A 23,115-nucleotide genomic window follows, 5' to 3' on the forward strand; every position below is an offset into this window, starting at 1 on the left:
TCCAATTGTTACCGGCGATGAAACATGGATTTTGTATTACACACCAGAGAGAAAATGGCAGTCAAGTGAATGGTGTCATCCTCAACCAACCACACCAATAAAGGTCAAGCCACAGCCATTTGGAAGCAAACTGATGGCTACAGTCTTTTGGGATCGGTTTGGAATACTGCTGATCGATTTCCTGCCACGTGGAACGACTATAAATGCAGAAGCTTACTGAGAAACTCTACATAACGGCACGTCATTCAAAATCGGCGTCGTGAGCGGCTGACCGACGGCGTCGTCCTGTTGCACGATAATGCAAGACCACACGTTGCGGATCCGACACGTGATTTACTGAGAACATTGGGATGAGGAATTTACGATCACCCACCATATAGTCCGGACTTAGCTCCTTCTGATTACCATTTGTTTGGTAAAATTGGAAGAATTTTTGAGCGGTAAATAATTCGCGGGTGACGATGAACTTAAAATGCTATTAAACGGTGGCTAGATGGACTGGCAGCACAAGAATACGACGAGGGTATATGAACCCCCTGGTGTATCGCTATGATAAATGTCTTAATTCATGTGGCGATTATATAGAGAAATACTATAAGGTACGTAGTTAAAGAGAAATAAAAAAAATATTAATAAAGTTTTCAAAATAAATTTCTTTACAATGAAACAGTTTTCCTTTAAAGATACCTCTCATACATATGTAAATGTATCGTCAATAGACAAAACCAGCTAAACAGTAATGATTCAAACGTCTTCAAGAACTCTATACCTAAAAATACCGACAATGTATTACCGATGTAAATTTTACTAGTACGCTGCATCATCATTATTCATAAAGAATATTAATTTTCAAATTGAAAGAAATGAAAAACTACTGTGTACGTATGTTGATTCTCCAGTACGATGTCAGTATCATTAAGATGTAAATATACACTTATATGAGAACTGTATGGTTGTAAAAGAACCAAAAATGATTATATATTTTTCTTTTACAAAAAACGTATCCTGATTTCTAGAATCAGCTGTTTTCTTTTAGATATAATTGAAAGGTGTTCACATCTTTATCTTAAAAATCTTCTGAAATTAATAAAAAAAAAGATAATTTTCGTGGTTCCTGTTAATGGATAAAATTAATTTCAGCTAATTAGCTGGTATTATTCTTATTTATCACCGGGAAGGTGATAAATAAGAATAATACCGTACATTACATGAAAGAACCCGGGAATAATATATATAGCTATACTACAGGCGAAGTAAAATTAAAGATAACACCGATAACCGGTTAGTTTTCATTCATTTAAGACTACCACACCGTCCATAACAATCCATAGCACCAATAACAATTTCAAAATCAAAGGACCATAACAATTAACAAATAATTTAAATATGTTTATAAAGGTGAGTAAAAATGTTATAAAATATTTTTTTCATTTATAAAAAAAATTTCATTTCAGAATATAAAATTGGCTGATTGTTTATCTGGATCATGCTACGCGACCTGAAAGTTATTTAAACTTACTATAGCCGATACGAGCAAGTGTAATTGGTTTACGTTTACTATCATTTAACTGGGTTCTAATAAAATAAATTAATTAATTTCTCGAACATGGTACCGCTGATATGTTAAATAAATAATATTAACAATTAATGAAATCCTCCTTACCAGCACATTGATATTTACTCAAGATCTTTCGGCTTATAGAAAGCCATCATATAATCAAGGAAATAAAATTATTGCATTAAAATCAAAAATTTAAAAGATCACAGTTAAAACGTACAACAATCATGACTGTCAGGTCCTACCAGTATACTCCTATGCGAGTTACATTTTAATTGTAATCTTTTAAATTTTTGACTTTAATGCAATAATTTTATGTCCTGATTACGGCTTTCAAGTAAGCCGAAAGATTTTGAGTACATATCAATGTGCTGGTAATTTACTAAAAAAAAAAAACAATTCTATATAATATTTTAGAAATTACAACATCGAATAAATAAGTCGCGGACAAGTTTTATATATCAAGTGACGTTAGAAATCACATTCGTACGAAAACAAAAATATAAATATTAAATTTGCAACCCGTAAAAAAATATGCGTACTTACAGTAACAAGAATAACATAAAAACGTAGCGATTAATAAATCACGTAGGTCAAGTAAAAGCGATACAATAGGTACAGAAAAAAAAACCGAAATAACTTCTTAATAAATATTACAAACGTATACAGTAAACACGAAAAAGTCATTCATATATAACGGCTGACTATATCATATACTGAAAAATATACTAATATATATATATATATATATATCGAGTTTGTGTATGAGTGTGCGAGATCAAAATTATAAAACGATTATATCAATTAAACAGTCCACTACAGATAATATTGACTCGTTTCAAGAGAGTTCATTCACCGATACAAAATAATGCGATATCGAAACGAATCCACCAAATAAATTACTGCCACATGTTATTTATGAAACAGAGAGAAAAATTTATAACGGTCGACATAAATTATATTAACAATAGGTTTATTACTGATAGCGCTGCAAATATTGAACAAAAATAATAATGAAGCAATAAAAAATTTCCATTAACTATTAAAATATGAAAAAGTAAACAAATAGATATATACTCACCGAATATTTCCCCCCTACTTGCGTATTCTGTTACTAAATATATCATTTTTTCAGTTTCCATAACCTGTTAGAAAAAATAAAATAAAAATATATATTAGAAACGACAGTAACAAATCTATAAGTGGTATTAAAACAGATATTTCATGTAAAATGAATCGGCTAAAATTTAATTATAACAGATTTTAAAAATGCCCTCTAAATTTGAGCTATTATTAAATAACAATAAACAACTGCTTTAATAAAAATGTAAAGGTTCAGCGGCAGCGGAGTAATAAGTATGAATGATTAAAAATCATTCGATCACTATCAGTAGAACTCTACTGTACATTTCCAGGTTTACGAGTTCTAGAGGCGGGGCTTAGCTGACCGTCCAGCCCGTTTATCGCTATCGAATCACTTGCATGCAACGTTGTCATACATTCCTCCTTCATTATGTCTGATTAATATTTTGTAATATTATTACTATTTTCTTTCACACTGAGCACTGATTTTTCCTAACGTTAAATTCTATTACTGAGCACAATTGAACGAGAAATACAGTCCAAATTCCATGATTATGAAAACTTTTTTCATAATTTATTTAGCGACTGATTTTTAGGACAGTTAGTATATTTACCCATAATTGTATGTCTGTGTGTCACACACACACACACACACATAATATGTAGAAGAGTCATATTAAAAAGGATGCATCGAACCTATTATAGAATGAGCAACTTAAAATCAAACCGCTACAGACTAAACAAAGTTGCGACGTAACAGTTTATGAATGAAATAAAAACGTAAATTAGATAAAATTCTGTATTTACATAAGAAAAAGTTTACATATTTACCATATTTTTAAAAATTACCTTCTAAGTGAACAGCCTGGGAAGCGATGAACTTTTACGTTCGAGTGATCATATCGAACGACCAAAATAAAAAGCAAAACGTTGTCTCAATGCCATCGATTTCTAGTTGAATGTTCGCCTTCAATTCACCGATAATGTGGGGATTCGATTCACAAACTCTATCCTTTAAACAACCCCAAAGGAAAATATCGCAATAAAAAAAAAACCTGAGGACGCGGTGGCTCCCCGTCTGCTGATAGTTCTTCTTGTTGGAAGGAGCCGAACTCATTTTCATGATTTGTTAACAGAGCGTATAGTTCTTCGAAAATTGTACAATACACTTCTCTATTGGCAGTCCGATCAAAAAATATTTCGTTATATGATTACCAGAAACAGGACAACATACCGCATACCGATTTTCTCATCGTGAAGTAGACAAACAAACTCTGTGAGGATTTTCAGTCACCCAATAGGTAATACGATACGAATTAACGTGCCCAGTTCAAGGAAACGAAGCCTGGTTTGACATGAAATACAACAACATCGGGTATATCTGTTCATCGACTATTTTTTTGAGAAGTAGGTCACAATAATTAAGATTTCCCAGTACGTCTGTTTTCTTAAGCCGTTACAAAGTTGAACGATACGGTTTGAAATTTAAATCGTGAAATATCTTACGGTAAGATTTGTATTTTATACAGCTTTGTTGTGTTAACTTACGTACAGATTTTTTCGGACGGCAGAAATTCTTCTTTGAGTCCCAACGGGTCGTCTATTTCGTTTTACGTTTGAAACCGACCCCGTTATAACCCAGTTTTTAACGAAATCGTATATATATATATATTACTCTTTGCTGGGTTACTGGGATTCGGAAACCTCCGTAAATAATTCACGCCTTTATTTTTTAGAGAATCCAGAAGGCACATATTTTCCGCTACAGCAATCCTTTCCTCGATCGAAATAAGGATTTTAGAACTGTGAAGAACGAAACTTAACCGCACAGAAGTATGAACAGTACAGTACTGAAAACAATATACAAAGAGTAGTAAGTAATATATACAACTAATAGTAGCAGCGTTAAAGAAGACGATCAAAAAACTGCAATTCGAGCCAGCTCGATCAGATTTTCAGTTATTCAGCCAGTACAATGAACACATCATATGAAATAATTATATCCTAATGATATTTCATAATTTTCCGATCGGTAAGATGACTTTCGTTTTATATGCGAGATATTAATATAAAATGTTTGAAAAATGTCATCTAGAGAGTGTTGAGGTAAGAGATTTAGTGAGCATGCCTCGATAAAACTGTGCGAAAACCAAATTTATTATTACCTGTTTACAACCTTTACAATAAAGTAAAATTTCAAAAAAAAATTAAAACCTTTAAAATAAAAAATTTCAAATTTGTTATTTATTCCCCAAAAAAGTTTATATATACTAATTTCAACTGATTCTTTGTAAACTTTGTATAATAATTTTGTTTGTTTAATTATTGTACAATAATAACATTTGTAACTTAAGGAACAATTTTGTTCAATATTTTTTTAATACTTTAACTCAACACTTTTTTTAATATTATAAACGGTACATGTCGTTAATAATTTAGACCCTTGTTTGACAGAACAGTTCAGATTGTTGACGTTTTACTGTATTCTAAAAAAGTAACAAAATACACCGTTTAAAAGACAAAATTAAAATTCATAAAAATCCATCTTTTTAAACCCTTAGGAAGAACGAGTTGCGGAATATAAATGTACAGTAACTACATGTCAATAACCTTGATCAACAATAAAACTAAGATGATCTATTATTATTAAGAGAAGACTGAATGTTATTATTAATTTGTCCTTCAACAAATTGCCTTTTAGTTCTGTAGTTCACTTTGGCAATAAAGCATTAAATAATATACTAATACCCATATGAAATATCATAAAGAAAAACTCGCCTGTTTGAATTCAAAATATCTGGCCGTTTAAAATTAGATAACAATAATCAGACTTCGACCGATCACATAATACACACCTACCCCGCAGTCACAGACATCTTTTTTCGCCCATTCCGCCCACATAAAAATCTTTTAAAAACAACTCGTGGAAAAACATTTTTTTCGTAAAAATTCATTTCACCTGTGAAAATGTATATCATTAAAAATAATGTATTCCATTGCTCTCTAGAAAAGAAGCCATATTAAAAATTCTGTTTTTCCTTCTTTTTTTTTAAAAAAAAAAAAGAAGAGAAACCTCAATCATAAGAAAAGGCTTTTAGAAAAATAACAAACGTTGACTACGAAATTTATAAAAATCGTCACCTACAGCTACAGAAATAAAATAATAATACAGTACCCGATAGTGTCAAATATCGAATCGAAAACATGCTCAACTCGACTTGGCTGATTTGTTGTTACCTTGACTTCAGTTACAGATTGTGGAAAAAGAAAAGAAGCCAAGGAAGGCAAATCAAATATTTATTATTGGAAAAACGAACATTTCACACGCACTAACATTTACCTAGCTAACGGTAAAATTTAATTATTACATAAGAAATTAGTTAAGCAATAACTATTACGTACGAAATAATCAATATTTAATTATAAAATTAATTAAATCTAATAGTTTATTTCTGATACAACACAAACTCGTAAAACTTTAAAAGTTTGGTAATATACAGATACTTCAAAGATTATTTTCAATACTTTAAGTTGCACGAATAAAACTTGTTGAAAGTAACTAAAAAATCACTGTCTGTAGCTGATCAGCTGGTAAAAAGTCAAACAGGTAAATTTTCACCCTTAATCCTCTTACAGGAAAAATATTACTCAAGAATAATTTTATATAAAAAAATCAAACTGTTAATATTTAAAAAATAAGCCATTAAGCAGTTAAATAATATTGGGGATTACTTACGGAAAGATTTAGGGATACATTTTTCAAGATAACTACGTAACTGTTTGAGCAACGCGTTTTAAATAAAAAAATAAAAAACATTTTTAAAGAAAAGAAGACTAAAATAATGAAATATTAAATGATATACATAAGGAACCTCGCGAAATTTCACGGAGAGCGCTCTTTTCCAGAAATAAAAATTTGTAATTTATTCGCTAAAAAATCATTTTATAAAAAATTAACATTGTAACAGGAAAAATAAATAAAAATCCAGATAACTAGTTCCCGTTTCCGAATACAGATTAGATAGTTAACGATAATCTGACTCCACTTTCTAAATTATAAATTCTAAAACTCTAAAGTTTTGGTGAATTATATCGTACCTATCATTTTCTACAAGTATTACATTTGTACTTTCTTGATTTTGTTACTATACTTGTACTCTTTTTTCCTGTTTAACCTCCGGTAACTACCGTTTAGATAATTCTTCAGAGGATGAATGAAGATGATATGTATGAGTGTAAATGAGGTGTAGTCTTGTACATTCTCAGTTCGACCATTCCTGAGATGTGTGGTTAATTGAAACCCAACCACCAAAGAACACCGATATCTACGATCTAGTATTCAAATCCGTGTAAAAATAACTGGCTTTACTAGGACTTGAACGCTGTAACTCTCGACTTTCCAAATCAGTTGATTTGGGAAGACGCGTTAACCACTAGATAAACCCGATGGGTTCACTATACTTGTACTTTCACATTCTCGTAATTGAATACTATGGTCTGTATGATCGAAACTTTGATTATCGTAATATTTAAAAAAAAATCCCTTTCGGCAAGCCGGAAGGCGGAGGAAGATTTCACCGGTGCTAAGTAGAGAATAAAAATTATTTCCACCTTAAAGTTAAGAAAAACTTCAAATTTACTCAATACGACAATAGTTGCATGTGAAAAAAAATTTCACATTTTTCGCATGCGATAATCCCCATCTCCTTACAATACCAGCAACATTTTGGTCATCCCTTGTCATAAGGGTTGGTCATATCGAAAATTACTTCAGACAAAAGTTTTAAATGTTTAGAAGACTAACGAGCACTTTAAACAAATAATGTCCTATTAAGGGAGGTAAGATTGTTTTTTGTCTTCAAAATCTCATTTTTCCTACCCCTAGGCCAACGGTTGGTGATATCAGAACACTTTAGTTACATACATTTAAGGCCCTTATTCAAAGAATAGTAGGAGCTTTAAACAAATTCGATATTTTACTTAATAAGTTATACCGATATTTTGTTTTTTCGAAAAAGCCCCCCCCCCCCCATTTCCACCCCTAAGGTCCGATTTTGGCTGTTAACGAGTTATTTTAAACGAACAGTTTGAAAGTGATTGGCGCAAAATTACGGCAGTTATCGTGTTCACAAGAAAGTGAAATATATAAACTTTTGAGCTGACAGTGGTTTCAGGGTCTGGGGGATATGAAACGCGAAGATATGTCGAAATTTTCCGGAAGTCCAATCATGGTAACCATTACAATAGGTAGCTCTCTTATGAAATCTACCTAAAACATCTCTCATTTTAATACAAATATTTGACGAGTTATCTCATTTTTTTGGTGCATTTTATCATTTTGCGCGCGCACATTTTAATAAAACTAATGCTGGAATTAATACAAAAGAAAAGAAAATCAACAAATCCAGAAGTTGGATTCCGAACGTTTGCAGAGTGGTTAGCGTATCTTAAAGAGATGTCCTACATTTTGTAAACTGTTGTATGTCCTGTTCTATTCAAAAATTTAAAAAAAAATTCTGTTTTTTTTTCAACTGAGTTAAATACAACGATATGCACTGCTAGTACAAGATCAGAATTTGAATATTAAGAAATAGTTAAATTAAATTTTATTTAGATTAGCCTAGTGAATATATTTTCAAACCTTATAAATGTGTAATATTTTATAACTTTCCTTCTCAAATATTGTTCCTATGTATATTTAACATCGAAAAAAAAATTAAGTAAAGCTCCAGATATCCACTATGTTGATCCGAATCAACAACTGGAGAACGTAATAATATAAGTAAATTAAGAGCAAACGCACAAGGTTTTATTGTCCGACTGAACTTAACCACGGGCTACAGAATAGATATTTCGTCACTGTAAGTACGTTCAGATAAACGATATGCAAGACTGGGTGGAATTTTCAGTCTAGCACAAAAATTACGATAAAGCGGTCTACAATAAATCGTGGAGTTTGTATTTTTTATACACTGAAAACGTTTTTCTATTTTTCACTTAATTACTAAAAATATTTTCAAAATGTTTCATAATTAGTTAATTTTTACCAAATTTGTACCATAATATTTGTCATATATTTTATAGCATCAGAATAATAAATGAAATTTCTAAAAACTATTTGTCTACCTACGGTCGAATTTTATGAAAATTACCATTTTTGAAAATTTTGCGGCGTAAACGTTTACTGTTCCCATTAGATTGAGTTACAACGGTCTGCAAAAAATATTAAGAGTCGGAACTTGGCAGACAGTTGAATATTTATTTCAATTTTTTTCTTAATTGCTGAAAACATTTGCAAAACTTAATTCTTTTTTTTATTCTAGTTCCGTATAAAATAAACTTAGAGGCCGATTTAAGAAAATAAATCGCAAATGAAATATTTTTTCTCCCGATTAAGAACCCCGATCGGCTGGTTAATATTACCTAATACTACACCACACAAACGTAAAATCATTTCTTAAAATACTATTTATACATTACATTACTTCATGAACTATTATTTTCCGGACATTTTGCGGTATTAATGATTATATTTTTTGAAGTGTGAGCTTTAAAACATTCACCGTTTTTTTAGAATATCGTAAATGTTTTTCACTTTAACTTTATTTGCGGAAAAAAAAAATTCCTTAAAACTAATCTAATCTGTTTCATCATATAATTTTCTGAACCAAAATAAACTTTTGACTTTGAAAATACGATTTTAAAATAAATAATCTAAACGAGATATTTGGCTTCTCAATCCAGGACACCGAATGAGTGGTTACAGTTAATTCGTATTACAAAACATTTTCCAATGTAAACTTAAAAATTGAAATTATTTCTTAAAATACTGCTGGTGGGACGGTTGAATTTTATTTCAATAAACCTTTATTATAAATTTGTGGGATAAATTTTTCGTTTTACAATCGAATAAATATATAAATAGATATATACATCTATTGTGTATTATTGGAATTCTAGTAATCAGAATTTTGTGGAATGTTCATTAATTTTTAGTTTCCATATAATTTAATAGAACTTCATGTAAAATATACATACAATTTTTAATATTCTACCGTGATAAATTTTAAGCCGATTCAACATTAGAATACAGATCGAAAAAATAAAACTAGATGCAGGTCTATTTTTCCGGTCCCACGCCTGGTTATATTTTTTTTTAACCTCTGAGACCACCGTTAGGTATTGCTTCAGAGGATGAGATGAATGATTTGTAACGTGTGAAAATGCCATGCCTGACCGGGATTCGAACCAAGAACTCCGGATGAAGGGCCGAGACGCTACCACTCGCGCCACGGAGGCCGGCGTCGAGTTATAGTTTTCTTTATTTCTTTTTCCTGTTTAGCCTCCGGTAACTACCGTTTAGATAATACTTACAGTGATAAATTTGTATAAGAACTGTATTTCATTATAGAAAGCAGTAAAATGAAGTGGATTATATACGTATGTAAAACTCTGCTGATATTTTGTGTATATTACGTGAAAAAATGTAACACAATTCATGTAACACTTGAATGAGGATGATATGTAGGAGTGTGAATGAAGTGTGGTCTTGTACATTATCAGTTCGACCATACCTGAGATGTGTGGTTAATTGAAACCCAACCACCAAAGAACACCGGTATCCACGATCTAGTATTCAAGTCCGTGTAAAAATAGCTGGCTTTACTAGGACTTGAACGCTGGAACTCTCGACTTTCAAATCAGCTGATTTGGGAAGACGCGTTCACCACTAGATCAACCCGGTGGGTGGCGTCTGGTTATAGTTAACTTCATAATACGTCACGTTCATCGATGACAATTTAATTAATGAAATTCACTGGTAGGTTGAATTTTTATCATACGCCACGGTCTATTTTTTATTTTTTTAATATACACTTCTTTTTTGTAAACGGGTAACACATAAACTGCAAAAGATAATCTGTATTTACAATTTTGTACATCGTTAATTTTTTTTATCTAATTTACCGGAAGAAATTTTCTAATTTGTTACAAACTATTACTTACCGTACGAAAATAATGTTTTCAACCATATTTGATAATACCAAAATATTTCTAGTCGATAAGTTTAAATATCTCGTTCCCGAACCTCAGAAGGCAGAGTAAAATATTCCAAATTATATTCTTAAAACTCCTTTGTTCATTTTAATTTTTATCATTACCTAGTAATTACTTTATATTTCCTGGAATTATTTTGATTCCTCTCAAACTGGCTACGATACAACTTTTTCAATCGATAGTCGGGTGGTCGAAATTTTGAAAATCAAGAAATTATGTGTTACATTTTTTTCACGTAATATACACAAAATATCAGCAGAGTTTTACATACGTATATAATCCACTTCATTTTACCGCTTTCTATAATGAAATACAGTTCTTATACAAATTTATCACTGTAATAAAAACTGAAGAAAATAAATCTAAATCGAGATGTTAATTCTATTAATTCCGGCCGCCGCAAAGTGTGCAATTTTGCCTACCTAGAAGGAAAAATTGTTTATTGATTATTTCAGGTACTGTTACTAATAATACACGATTTGTATAAATACAACGAATACTTTTATTAAAACGAAATTAACAATATATAGAACTGTATACCTGTATAGTCCAGCAAATACAAAGTAATTAAACAATTTTTGGATAGGAAATTAGTCTATTCTGAATCACTATATTCCTCTGATCTAGCAGAAGAATCTTCTTCTGCAGTCACACGTATTTCACTCGTTAAGTTCTAACAAATTCAATAATTCCGGGTTCATTTCTTCACGTTTTATTTTCGGAGGTGACTTTAAACTTGCAATGTACGGGTCTGAGGTGATTAGTAATCTGTTTAATAAATCAGTATTAGTGTTGGTTCTTGAAGTTTTTCTAGAGAATGATTATCCTGTATTGTCTGTTGTGTTTATTTCTTGCTTCCTGCGCTTCTTCTGAAAACTGGTCAGTTGGGAAAATACCTGATGATATAATGTCCCTTCCATAGAAAACTATTTTGTGTAAACTTACGGGCATTAAATACCACGGATATTCCTTAAGATATAGATCTCGTGTCTCCCTGATGTAAACATCAAACTTGTCCAAATTTATTTTACAATTGCTATTATTAAATTATAAAACACCGAACCGTTTGATAAGTTCTAAACTCATTCCTGTTATTTCAGCTGATTTTTCTGCATTTCTAAAAAAACTTACGTGCTGTGTTTCCGTCATTCGTTTTCCCGGTTTGCTGTTGAGGAATGACGATCAGTTTCTTTCTAATTCCTTTTCTTTATTAGAAATTAATTTATTCTTTCTATACATAATCACGATGTCTGCAAATTCATACGGATATCCTTTCTTCTGTAGCAGAATAACTGTAGCAAGAGATATTGAACAATCGAAAAATATTTTAAGCAAACCTGTGGGCAATACTTATGTTCTTAAATAAAAAAACATTTAAAGAAAAAAATACCTGACCGACTACAAGGCGATGCGGGTACCATTTTCATCTTTTTGAAGGGCTACAAAACCTAAGTTAGATTACGGTAAAGAAAATAAAGAATCAACAATTTTCATTAAAACCGATAAACCAATTTTCAATATGCAGACATATTTGTATACGAGTAAAAGGGTATTTGTTTTGAACATCACCCTTTTCAGTGCTTATTATTTAAATACGATCAACGAGCCGCCATCTTAAGCAGGGAATGCGAGGAAGATAATTTTTATTTTTTACATTAATTTCATACTCTTTAAGAAAATCGAATTTCAGAGACACAATAACCCAAACATCAGTTCATTTTAAATTATAAATCTGCTCTATTTTTAAATAAGAAGAATACAAAATAAAAACATTAAAAAAGCCTAAATTTTTCAATGTAAATTATATTTACTTATTAATCTAATACCGTCGGTACAATAAAGTTTGTCATGGCTTCTTTTTTAAATTTTACAAAACATTCCCCTGTAACAGGATCGCTAATCTGTTATTTTATTTTCAAATCTGTAATTTATTAAATCTATAATTTTAAATCTGTAATTTATCTTAAATCTGTATTTATTTATTAAATCTTTATATAAATACATATACATATTTTTACATACGGCAAAATCCATTATCATTATTATTATTGACAACAGAAATAGATTTGTTGTAAAAATAAAACTTTGTACGGGTATTTTAAAAATTAAAGAGCGAGATAGATCGAAAGGAAATGCTTATTTATTACGGAAATTTGAATCGATTTATTAGATTAAAATAAAAATTTATAAAGCGTTTACTTGTTAGGATTTATGAACTAAATTGCAGCCACAATCACCACGATTTTCTTATTCCTTAAACCGACTAATATTACGTTATAACCACAAATAACAATCAGTTTCTTTGGTTAAGGCAAATATATGTTCAATCTAAGCCAAATATGTGTGTTAAACACATTTAATATAGTTTATTTCATTTTTTTTGCGGTATATACGAAGTACTTAGAAAAACATAAAGCGAGGAAATATAGATAATTACGAAGATATGTAAACTACATGATTATATATTTGTATTCCGTATTCCAGTGCCACATAATATTGTCAGTTCCTAAGTGTAGCCGGTTCTAAATAGACGTCGAACACCGCAGTTCTAGAACCTGTAACTGGTTTCAGTTTGCCTCAATACACTTCAGAAAACCGTATCGCCCCGATTCCGTACATCGTTAATAGCCTAGTAGGCTTAACAAGCCTTCCTTGGAACGTTTGAAAGGTATTCGTGGAGTTCATATTTTAGTTTCCATTTCCGTTTTTTAGTTTCCATTTACAGACTTTTTTTTATATTTACGTTGTTTATAATTACATAATATATCTTTTTTTTAAGCAAACCTTATTTTACAGATTTAAATGACAGAAAGTTTCAACTCTCTCTCACATCTGTATGTAACCAAACGGGATGTGTATGTAATTGTCATACAATCCTACAACACGTAATCTTTTTCACCGTTAACACTGCATAGTTAACAATGTTAATGACGACGGTTTTAGAAAATATAAGTACTTTAATAACTTTAGTAGGTAAATTTCGTGAAGAATTTTCACGGACAGGAAGTGAATGAACAGAATCAGATGAACATTTCCAATAATAAAAGTTAGAAAAAACATCGGTTCGCATAGTATTTTTATGTACCCGAATTCCTTAATCTGAATCACGTAAAATTTTGTTTAAACAATTCTTTATATTTACGCGCGCGCGCGCACACGCACACCCAATCTATGAATATAAACTGGCTTTTATTGTTTTTAGACACCGCATCAATTTTGACATTAATTTGAACAATAAAGAAAATGGGTACATAGTGAGAATGGTCTCGACACAAGTACTAAGAGTGACAGCGAAACGAAGAAAAACTCGTGGATGCCTGTACCACCCACAATTCCTTGAAAGATCGAGGTAACTCGCAATTTAAATATCGCCCCCACTATAAAATCATTCGCGAATACTCTACAAATTCCGATAGATAACTTTTTAAAATGTTATGCTAGCCTGTAAGCTGATACGTACTGAAAAAGTGCGGCAACTGTATTCAGTGCGGCATATGAGATCTATTCAGAAAATAAAAATAATTTTTTTTTTAATTATTATCAATTTTACAGATTATTGGTCCTTGCCTCCTTTTAAGTACCCCCCCTCCATTGCTAATCACACACTTTTGCCAGCGGTGTTTTCACTTCGGGAAGAAATAGCTTCATTTGAAATGACCTTTAAGTCCGTGACGAATTTCCTTTAATGTCATCAATAGTCTAAAAAAGGCGTCCTTTCATCACCCATTTTATTTTCGGAAATAAGAAAAACCCGCAGAGCCAGGTCTGGCGAGTAGGAAGGAAACTCATCTGAATATTGGCAGAAAACTGACGAATTGACAAAGCAAGTTGAGCGGGCGCATCGTCGTGGTGAAAGAATCCTGCGTGAGTTGTCTCTCCACAACTCTGGTCTCTTTTTGCGAATTTTTCACGTAACCGTTGCAAAACGCCTTGATAACACGTACGGTTCACTGCTTCACTTTGATGAAAGAATTAAAAATACACAATCTTATTAAAATCGAAAAAATAAAGCATCACTTTTACATTGGATTGGGAATGACGCTTTCTTTGGACGTGGAGATCCTTGGCTGATCCATTGTCATGATTGAACTTTTGCCTCGATGTCGTAGCCGTAAACCCGGCTTTTGTCTCCCGTTAGGATTCTTTGCGTGAATGTTTCATCGTCATCGGCTTGTTCAAGAAGTTCTCGACAAACGTCCACTCGATGTTCTTTCTGCTGTTCGGTCATCAAACGAGGAACAAACTTTCCTACAACTCAATGCACGATCAATTTTTCAGTCTGTATGTCACGAGATGATCCAATACAGATGCTAACCTCTTAATTTCTCTGAAGTCAATCGACGATTTGCACGCACGTACCAGATCGTTGATGTTCTAAACGCGGGTGTCATCGGTTGAAGTCGATAGCCTTCCTGGTCGAAGGTCATCTTCGATCGACTGATGACCACTGTTAAATCGTGAAAGCCATTCGTAAATTTGCGTACGATCTACAGCATCATCTGCGTAAGCTTGATTTAAAAGTTTAAACGTTTTTGTGAAAGTTTTCCCCAGTTTCACGCAGAATTTTACTTTGTACCGTTGCTCCCGAAAATCGCTACTAACACTTAAACAGGTTGCACTCAAATAACAATAACACGAAAACTAAACGCGATATCAACAATCTAACACGTGGTTACAGAGGAGGTTATGCGAAACACAATGCTGCCAACCGCATGTCACTAAATTTCTCCGTTGGCACGTAATTAAAAACGTTCGGTAATTTTCTCAACATACTTTGTCCACAGCGATTATTAATCGCATTGTTATTTTGCCAATTTGTTTAAAGCTAAATAATTTTCTTCATAATAATGTAAAGAAATTGAAATTGCTCTTACCTAATTTCCCGTACACTTTTCTGTTAATGAAATTTTACATTAAAAAAATTTTCACTGAAACTATTTTTTGACTATTTTTAAACCAAGCCAACAAACAGCTTTATGTCCACATGAAAAACGCGTTTAGCATTTTAAAATACGTAAAATTAAAATATTTGTCTGTCCTCGCCAAATATGAACGTTTTTCGACCGATGTTCTCCATTTATTGTATGAAAAAAGCTGTTTCAATCGGAAATTGTTACCGTTAATTTCCACAAAAAATAAAAATAAAATTGGATTTGATAAATCGAATAAGAGCTATTCATAATGATGAAAAACAATCATGTTTACGTCATGGTTGAAATGATATTTGCAAATAAAAATGTGATTAAAGACAAGGCCGTTGCCTCGTCTTATGAGCGTCTGTCTACATAACAGTACGTAGTCTATACTGTTTCAATACTTTCTTGTCATTTTTTACAAGATTTTTTTTCAATACCAATTCACTTTTGATTAATAATAATAATAATAATAATTTTTAAAAAGTAAACAAATTATGTTATTCAGCTTAGATTTCTTTTTCTTTTTAATTTTTTTTTTCTTTTGTTGAATAACGATTTCTGACATATACAGTTATTTCTTAAAAATTGGTCGATAACTTGGAATATGAAGTCGAAATACGGTCAAATGGACTAGGACAAAGAGAAAAGATTGACCTCATCATTTTTTTAATTTATTACGAAAAAAATTATTGAGCTTTAAAATTATCGGTAAAGGTTTAAATAACACAGATGAAAATTAAAAAAAAAATAGTTAATAGAGTATTAATATAATACTTAAACTTAAAACTTAATAGAGTATAATATAATAATAAAAATAGAGTATTTTTTGGTCGGTTTTACTTGAAGTAGGTGAGGTACTACTGAAGTAGATTTTCTCCTGTTTATATTTAGTTACAAAAGAACTTTTTGAAAGTTGTTAGACGTAGTTATACCAAGCTATATAGCAAACAAGTAGTCTCTCAATTTAGTCATAAATATTAGTTAATCCGTTAAGAGCGTTGTTTTCATAACCGTACCGTATATACGCAAACGAAAAAAAATTACGAATGTAATTCAACGATAAAAAAATATTTCGAGTACAGTTCTTGAAAAAATTACAAAGTACAAATAAAAATACTTGAAATACAATAAGTGTTATTGATAACCGTTTTCTGAGTAATTTAACCTTAAAAAACTAGAATTACTAATATTTAATCAAAGGAATTCAACACTTTTCGTTAATAAATGCACTTATAATAAAGTAAATTACTTTTACACGGATTTGAATACTATATCGTGGATACCGGTGTTCTTTGGCATTGGGTTTCAATTAACCACACTTTTCAGGAGTGGTCGACCCGAGACTGTAAAAGACTACTACACTTCATGTACATTCATACACATCATCCTCTGAAGTAATACCTTACTGTGGTTCCGAAGGCTAAACAGAAAAAGAAAGGTTGCAACACACGTTCGATATTTACAATACCTAACACATAGAATGATATAAAAAAAATTATAAATTAGTCAAAAGAACTATTGTCCCGTTACAAATTATCTTATTTTAGCTTAAAAGGAAAAGACCATTTTGCTTCTGTAGCAGAAGGGGAAAATGGGAAAGGAAAAGGGAAAAACTGGGGAAAGGAAATGGGTTAGGAAGTGTGGTACAAACGAAAATGGGGAAAAGGAAGGGAGGAAAGGGAAACGGTGAAAAGAGCGAAAGAGTAAAAGGAAAAGGTGAAGTTCCGTAATGTTCATTTTGTTAATGTTTTATCAAACTTTCAATTGTGTTTATTTAATTTGTATATAAATATATACTCAAATCTAGCAATAGCGAAGCATTGCCGGATCTGCTAGTGTATATATATATATATATATATATATATATATATATATATATATATATATATATATGTATGTATGGCGAACCTGAGTAACAAATTCCTGCCAATTAATAAGAAAGTAGTAGAAAATATAATAATGGGAGAAATTCAGAAAAGGGGCTAAAATAACTCTTTTAGTAAAGATAACAGGACTGTTTAACAATTGTCTTTTGTAATACTGCCCGCTTACACAATAAATAAATGTCGTTTCGTGAGAAGAATTACTGGACAAAGATTAGGAACGCACGGGAACGAAAGGGCTTGGTCGATCGTTCTCACTCTTCGAGTTGGGTCCGGTCTGGCAGGTAAAGAGGATAAGAGTATAAATGCTCCCTAGAAGGCCAGTTAAAAATCAGTACCGCGAAATAAGTGTATGCGATACGTTATGATATCAGTTCTGCGAGGTGAAGTCTGCGGATGTGAGTCGTCGAGATGAAGTCTGCGATGTAGTTCTGCAAATTAGTCCGCGAGACGTTAGTCAGCCAGAGTATTCTGCGAGGAGATCAGTGAAGAAGTGAAAGACTAGTGGTTAAAAGTGTTAAGACTAGCGGTCATGTAATAACTGGAAAGTCGAGAGTTACAGCGTTCAAGTCCTAGTAAAGCCAGTTATTTGAATACTATATCGTGGATAGCGGTGTTCTTTGGTGGTTGGGTTTCAATTAACCACACATCTCAGGAATGGTCGAACTTAGAATGTACAAGACTACACTTCTTTTACACTCATACATATCATCCTCTGAAGAATTATCTAAACGGTAGTTACCGGAGGCTAAACAGGAAAAGAGAGAGCGGCCATGTAATGTCTTTTGTCACTAAAACAGAATTCTAGTTTTCATTATTTATCTACCTCTAAATAAATCCTGACGATTACTTTAAATTCTCTTTTGTATGTAATCTCTGTTTATTAAAATTATTATTTACTAATACCATTATTGTCATTATTCTGATGATTATTATTGTGGTTGCGATTACTATACTTTTTTTATTTATTTGTTTTACGATTGTCGTTTACTATTATCATTATTATTGATTTGTCTTGTTTTATTTAAGTTTTTAAACCAATACATTGTAATTATATAAACATTTTCAATTGTCAATCTCTCAATATCCTTATGGAGCTGCGAACACGCGACAGTATCCATCAATCTTATTGCACCTATATACGTTTATCCAATAATATTAACTACAAAAATTTCCATTTTACCCCTTTTATTACACGTTTATTATGCCAGTTCTTTTCTAATTGCAGAGTAAAATACAAGAATAGTAAAACACTCAGAAATAGGTATATTCCTGATATGACAAATTAAACAACAAGCAACGAAGTACTGATCTGGTTAATAGATTAAATTTGTTTATTTAGGAATAAACGGGTACGTGTAATAAGCAAATCCCCTAATACGTTACTGCTTCTCAAACAGACTGTACAAATTAATCCTTTCGTTATACAACATAGCATAAATTCTACCGACTAGTTTACACCAATGTTATTAAAAAAAGAAAACAGCCTAAATTATTTGCCGATTTCCCGAAAAAATGTCAAAAGACGGAAAATATTGAAATTTCAATTTAAATCATTAAATAAATTGCACGCCTGAAAAAAATGTGAACTAAAAAAAATACGAAATAGAATTTTAAACAACTTACAAACAGATTGATAAAATATTCATTTGGATAGAAAATAGAAGAAAAAAATGGGACAATGTAGCTAAATTTCCCGGCATTTTACGTAGAGCTTATATTTTAACCTTCAAAAATTTGATAAACTTTTTTTTATTCTTATTACATTTCCTGTATTTCCTATTTATTTATTTACATACACATTTTGTTACCGAAAAACTACAATAAAAATTTTTTAAGGCCGTTTCATCAAAATAAGAAAAAGCAACAAAATTTCACACGATCACAACTTAGTTTAGCACTAAGTGCTAAACTAAGGTTACTTTAGCAGTAACCTACTCCATTCTACAAAGCATAAACTAAAGTTAAAAACAAAATATATAAAAAAATAATAATTTCGGTTTTTTTAAAAATATCATTTTAAAAATGAATAATTTAATCCTTACCGGTATGATAGAGTGAAAACTGTTTTCACCTGATAAATTTCATTTAGAAAATATACTTATAAGAAAAACTAGAAGAGATGAGTAAGTAGGTTGAATAAATAAAAAATTAGATCAATAAAGCTTCTGTTATTTATTTGGAATAATAACTATCCTCCTGGTAAAAAATTTCAAGTCGATAAATCGAAATAAAAGAAACGGTAGAAAAACTAACAAAACTTTCAAGTTTAAAGAAATTTGCTGAAGTGAAAACTATTAAAAAATATTCAATCATAATTTCCATTTTATTTCAATAATATTATTTAATATTTCATAAGTTTAAAAAAACATACGTTATTAAAAAACGTCCAATTCCTCTCCGACATCATACCAACGTTCGTCCAATTATTTTAAAACTTTAATTAAAAAAAAAAAAAAAAGAAATAACTCCCGTTTTCTATTCACAACCACGACAGCGTTATTGTCAGAAAACCTGTTCTTCATACAGATCAGCAGAGACCAATATTAAAAAAAACAAGCACAAACGCACATACCCACTGAAGTTTGTACACAATCAATTTTTTCAAAAAGTTTTTGACTACAAAGCACCAAAATCTTTTTTCATTTCATTGAACTTTTCATAGAAAATAAAAAAATTTGTTACCATGAAGTTGAGAATATATATACTTTTCACAATTTTTTTAATTTTTAATACCTAAGCACTGGAGTGAATTTCATTTTACTTATGTAACAAATTATTATGGAACGTAATGATCGATATTTTAAAAAATTTAAGACTGCAAAACACGAAAATCTTTTAAATTTCAACGTAAGCTGGTCGTACTTTTTATCTTTATCTGAACGCACTTTTATTTTTTTTTCAGCCAAGCAAGGTGAACTAACGGTTGTTCCTCTAAGAACTAAAAGTATTTATTTATTTATTACTCGGAGAGAACCTTCAGTTAAAATTTAAAAATCTAATTCACTAGAAATTGTTTCAAATTTAATTCGCTTTGATTCTTGACTAGTTTGAATTAAGAATTCATCACTGCGTCTGAAGAAAAGAAAAATTGTTTGTGCAATAAGTCTTAACTTGAAATTTCAAAACAATTTTATAGGAGTAATATACAAAAATATTGATTTAAGTATTATCGCTAGACATTTTTTGCTAAAATGCATATCTGAGGTGTAAATTTTTTAAAAATTTACAAAAAAGGGCGTGATTTTTAAGCTACTATTTATTTCTTTGTGCAGTATTTACTGAGCGAGTAAATATTACAAACAAATCAGTTTTTTGTCACGCGCGAGAGGCCCAAATTAAGAAATAGGAAACATCGATAATATATCGATGGTGTAAATTTTTATGGGTTGTTAAAATAAATTCTTCGTCAAATTTTATTAAAACAGGTAATCCCAATACAAAAAAATAAAACTAATTCAGATATTGGACAAACAACTGAAACAAGGTAGGTGAAGTAAGTCCTTTTATTTTAGTTTTGTATTTAATTCAAAAAGATGACGTGAAAATAAAACGCACCTTGTTTTATATATATATATATATATATATATATATATATATACATATATATACACACACACACACACACACACACACACACACACACACACGAGGGCTATTCAGAAAGTAAGGAACGTTTTGGAATTTTAAAAAAACCAAGTACAAGAAAAACTTTTTATATATATATATACATGTGAAAGAGGGACTCTAAAATACTACTTTTCAACATAATCACCATACAAATTCAGGCTCTTATCATAGCGGTGGACAAGCTTTGAAATTCCTGTGTCATAAAATTCTGCCGCCTGTGATCTCAACCACTCAGTGACGCACCCATCTTGCAAAAAATTTGTGGTAGCCTAGCTTCTGTGAAACAATTTCAAACAATAAAATCCGTGAAACTTGAGGGAAACATAGAGAAAGCTCAGTTATTGTGAAACGGCGGTTTTCACGAATCTTTTCGTCAACTTTGGAGACCAGATCGACAGTCGCAATGCTCGGACGTCCACTCTTCTCTTTATCGTGAACGTTTGTTCGGCCATTTTTAAACTGAATGCACCACTTCCTGACAGAACTTTCACTCATTACGTTGTTCACGTAATTTCTATCGGTTTTAAGTTTTTTGTCAACAAAAAACCAATCACAAACCGCACCTCACAACTGGCGGGATTTTCGACTGCAGCACACATTTCAAATTTGTATATAAAAAAATGGGCAGTGCGGAGATGTTCCCGTTGTCACGGCTGGACGCTGACTGAGGTGCCGAGCACGAGCACACCAATATATAAACGATTGGCGTGCGCCTGGCGGCGTCAGGTGGAAACGTTCCTTACATTCTGAATAGCCCTCATATATATATATATATATAGCGTTTTATTTACACATCATCTACAGAAAATTAACTTTTATTATAAAATAAATACAGTTTGGTACGACAACATGTGTCACTTGCTGACTTTGAGATTATTGTGGTTCAATAAAACTTATTCTTTGAGCTACTGACAACTTTAGTTCACATTCGTTTTTTTTCTTCCTAGGATTGGATAAATTTATACCTGATAGCATCCTCAAAGCTCAACAATAATAATATTAATAAAAGAATCGTTTAGATCGACCCAACAGATCATGGACATCGATACCAACATACATACACAAGGATCTTCTGATACATATATATAACTAATTCAAGTCCCAATAATACATTTCAACTATGTCACTGAAAAGGTTCAATTTTAACCTGACTAAGAAGTTGGATAACATTATAAACAGGTTAAATCATTGGGATTTTTCTAGGATTACCTGCCGAATGCATACTTATCATTATATCGACTAGCTTATATCAGTGCACGTTTTACAAACTGTACATCCTAAAAAAGTATATTTATAAGATTACGTAGTAAGGGAAAAGTGTCGTTTCAATCGACAATTAAGACAAATTCAAAAGAAATATATATACTCACAGATAAAAAAAACTATATTTTAAATAATTTTTTAATTATTACTTTAAAAAGCTGAATTCTGTAGCAGTGTAGAAAAAAATAATAAATAATTAGCAGTATTAATAAATAAAAATAAAAAATTACCTGATACAGTCTTATAATATTAGGATGCCTGAGTTTAGTAAGAATTTGTATTTCCCTAAATATCTTCTTCAAATTGTCTTCATCTAGTTTTGTTTTATCAATTATTTTAATTGCCACCTGGAACAAAAATATAAAAAATTATATATTTTGAAAATATGTACATACTTGTATACTTTCATAAATAAACAAAATATAATTTTTACGTATATAAAAAAATGATTATTAAACAGAAAAATTGTAATATTTTATCAACATTAATATGATCATTAGGTAGAACTGATAAGAAATGTTAGCAAAATAAAAAAAATAACCTCTCACCAACTAACAATAAAAGGACAAAAATTTTAAAAAAACTTTTTTGCCTCACAATTTGTTTATTTACAAACGGTTCCGAGTAAAGAACCGTAAGTATTATAAAAGGCACATAATGAGGGGTTTCCAACGAACACCCTCAACAAAACGTTCAAAAAGATATAAATAAAGTATGTATATGTATA

General features: G+C 31.0%; 1 protein-coding gene across 6 annotated transcripts in view; it reads right to left on the reverse strand.

Annotated features, from left to right (window-relative positions):
- Positions 1-23,115, reverse strand: part of LOC142324977 (serine/threonine-protein kinase SIK3-like) — a 312,103-nt gene that overhangs the window by 98,761 nt on the left and 190,227 nt on the right. For all 6 annotated transcript variants that reach the window (XM_075366181.1, XM_075366180.1, XM_075366176.1 and 3 more), the window contains 2 exons: positions 22,619-22,735; positions 2,640-2,703 (listed from right to left, as the gene is read on the reverse strand). In XM_075366181.1, coding sequence (XP_075222296.1) covers positions 2,640-2,703; positions 22,619-22,735 — 181 coding nt within the window. The remainder of the gene's footprint in view (positions 1-2,639; positions 2,704-22,618; positions 22,736-23,115) is intronic.

The sequence above is a fragment of the Lycorma delicatula genome, chromosome 5, assembly GCF_047948215.1.
Source record: "Lycorma delicatula isolate Av1 chromosome 5, ASM4794821v1, whole genome shotgun sequence".
Classification (NCBI taxonomy): domain Eukaryota; kingdom Metazoa; phylum Arthropoda; class Insecta; order Hemiptera; family Fulgoridae; genus Lycorma; species Lycorma delicatula.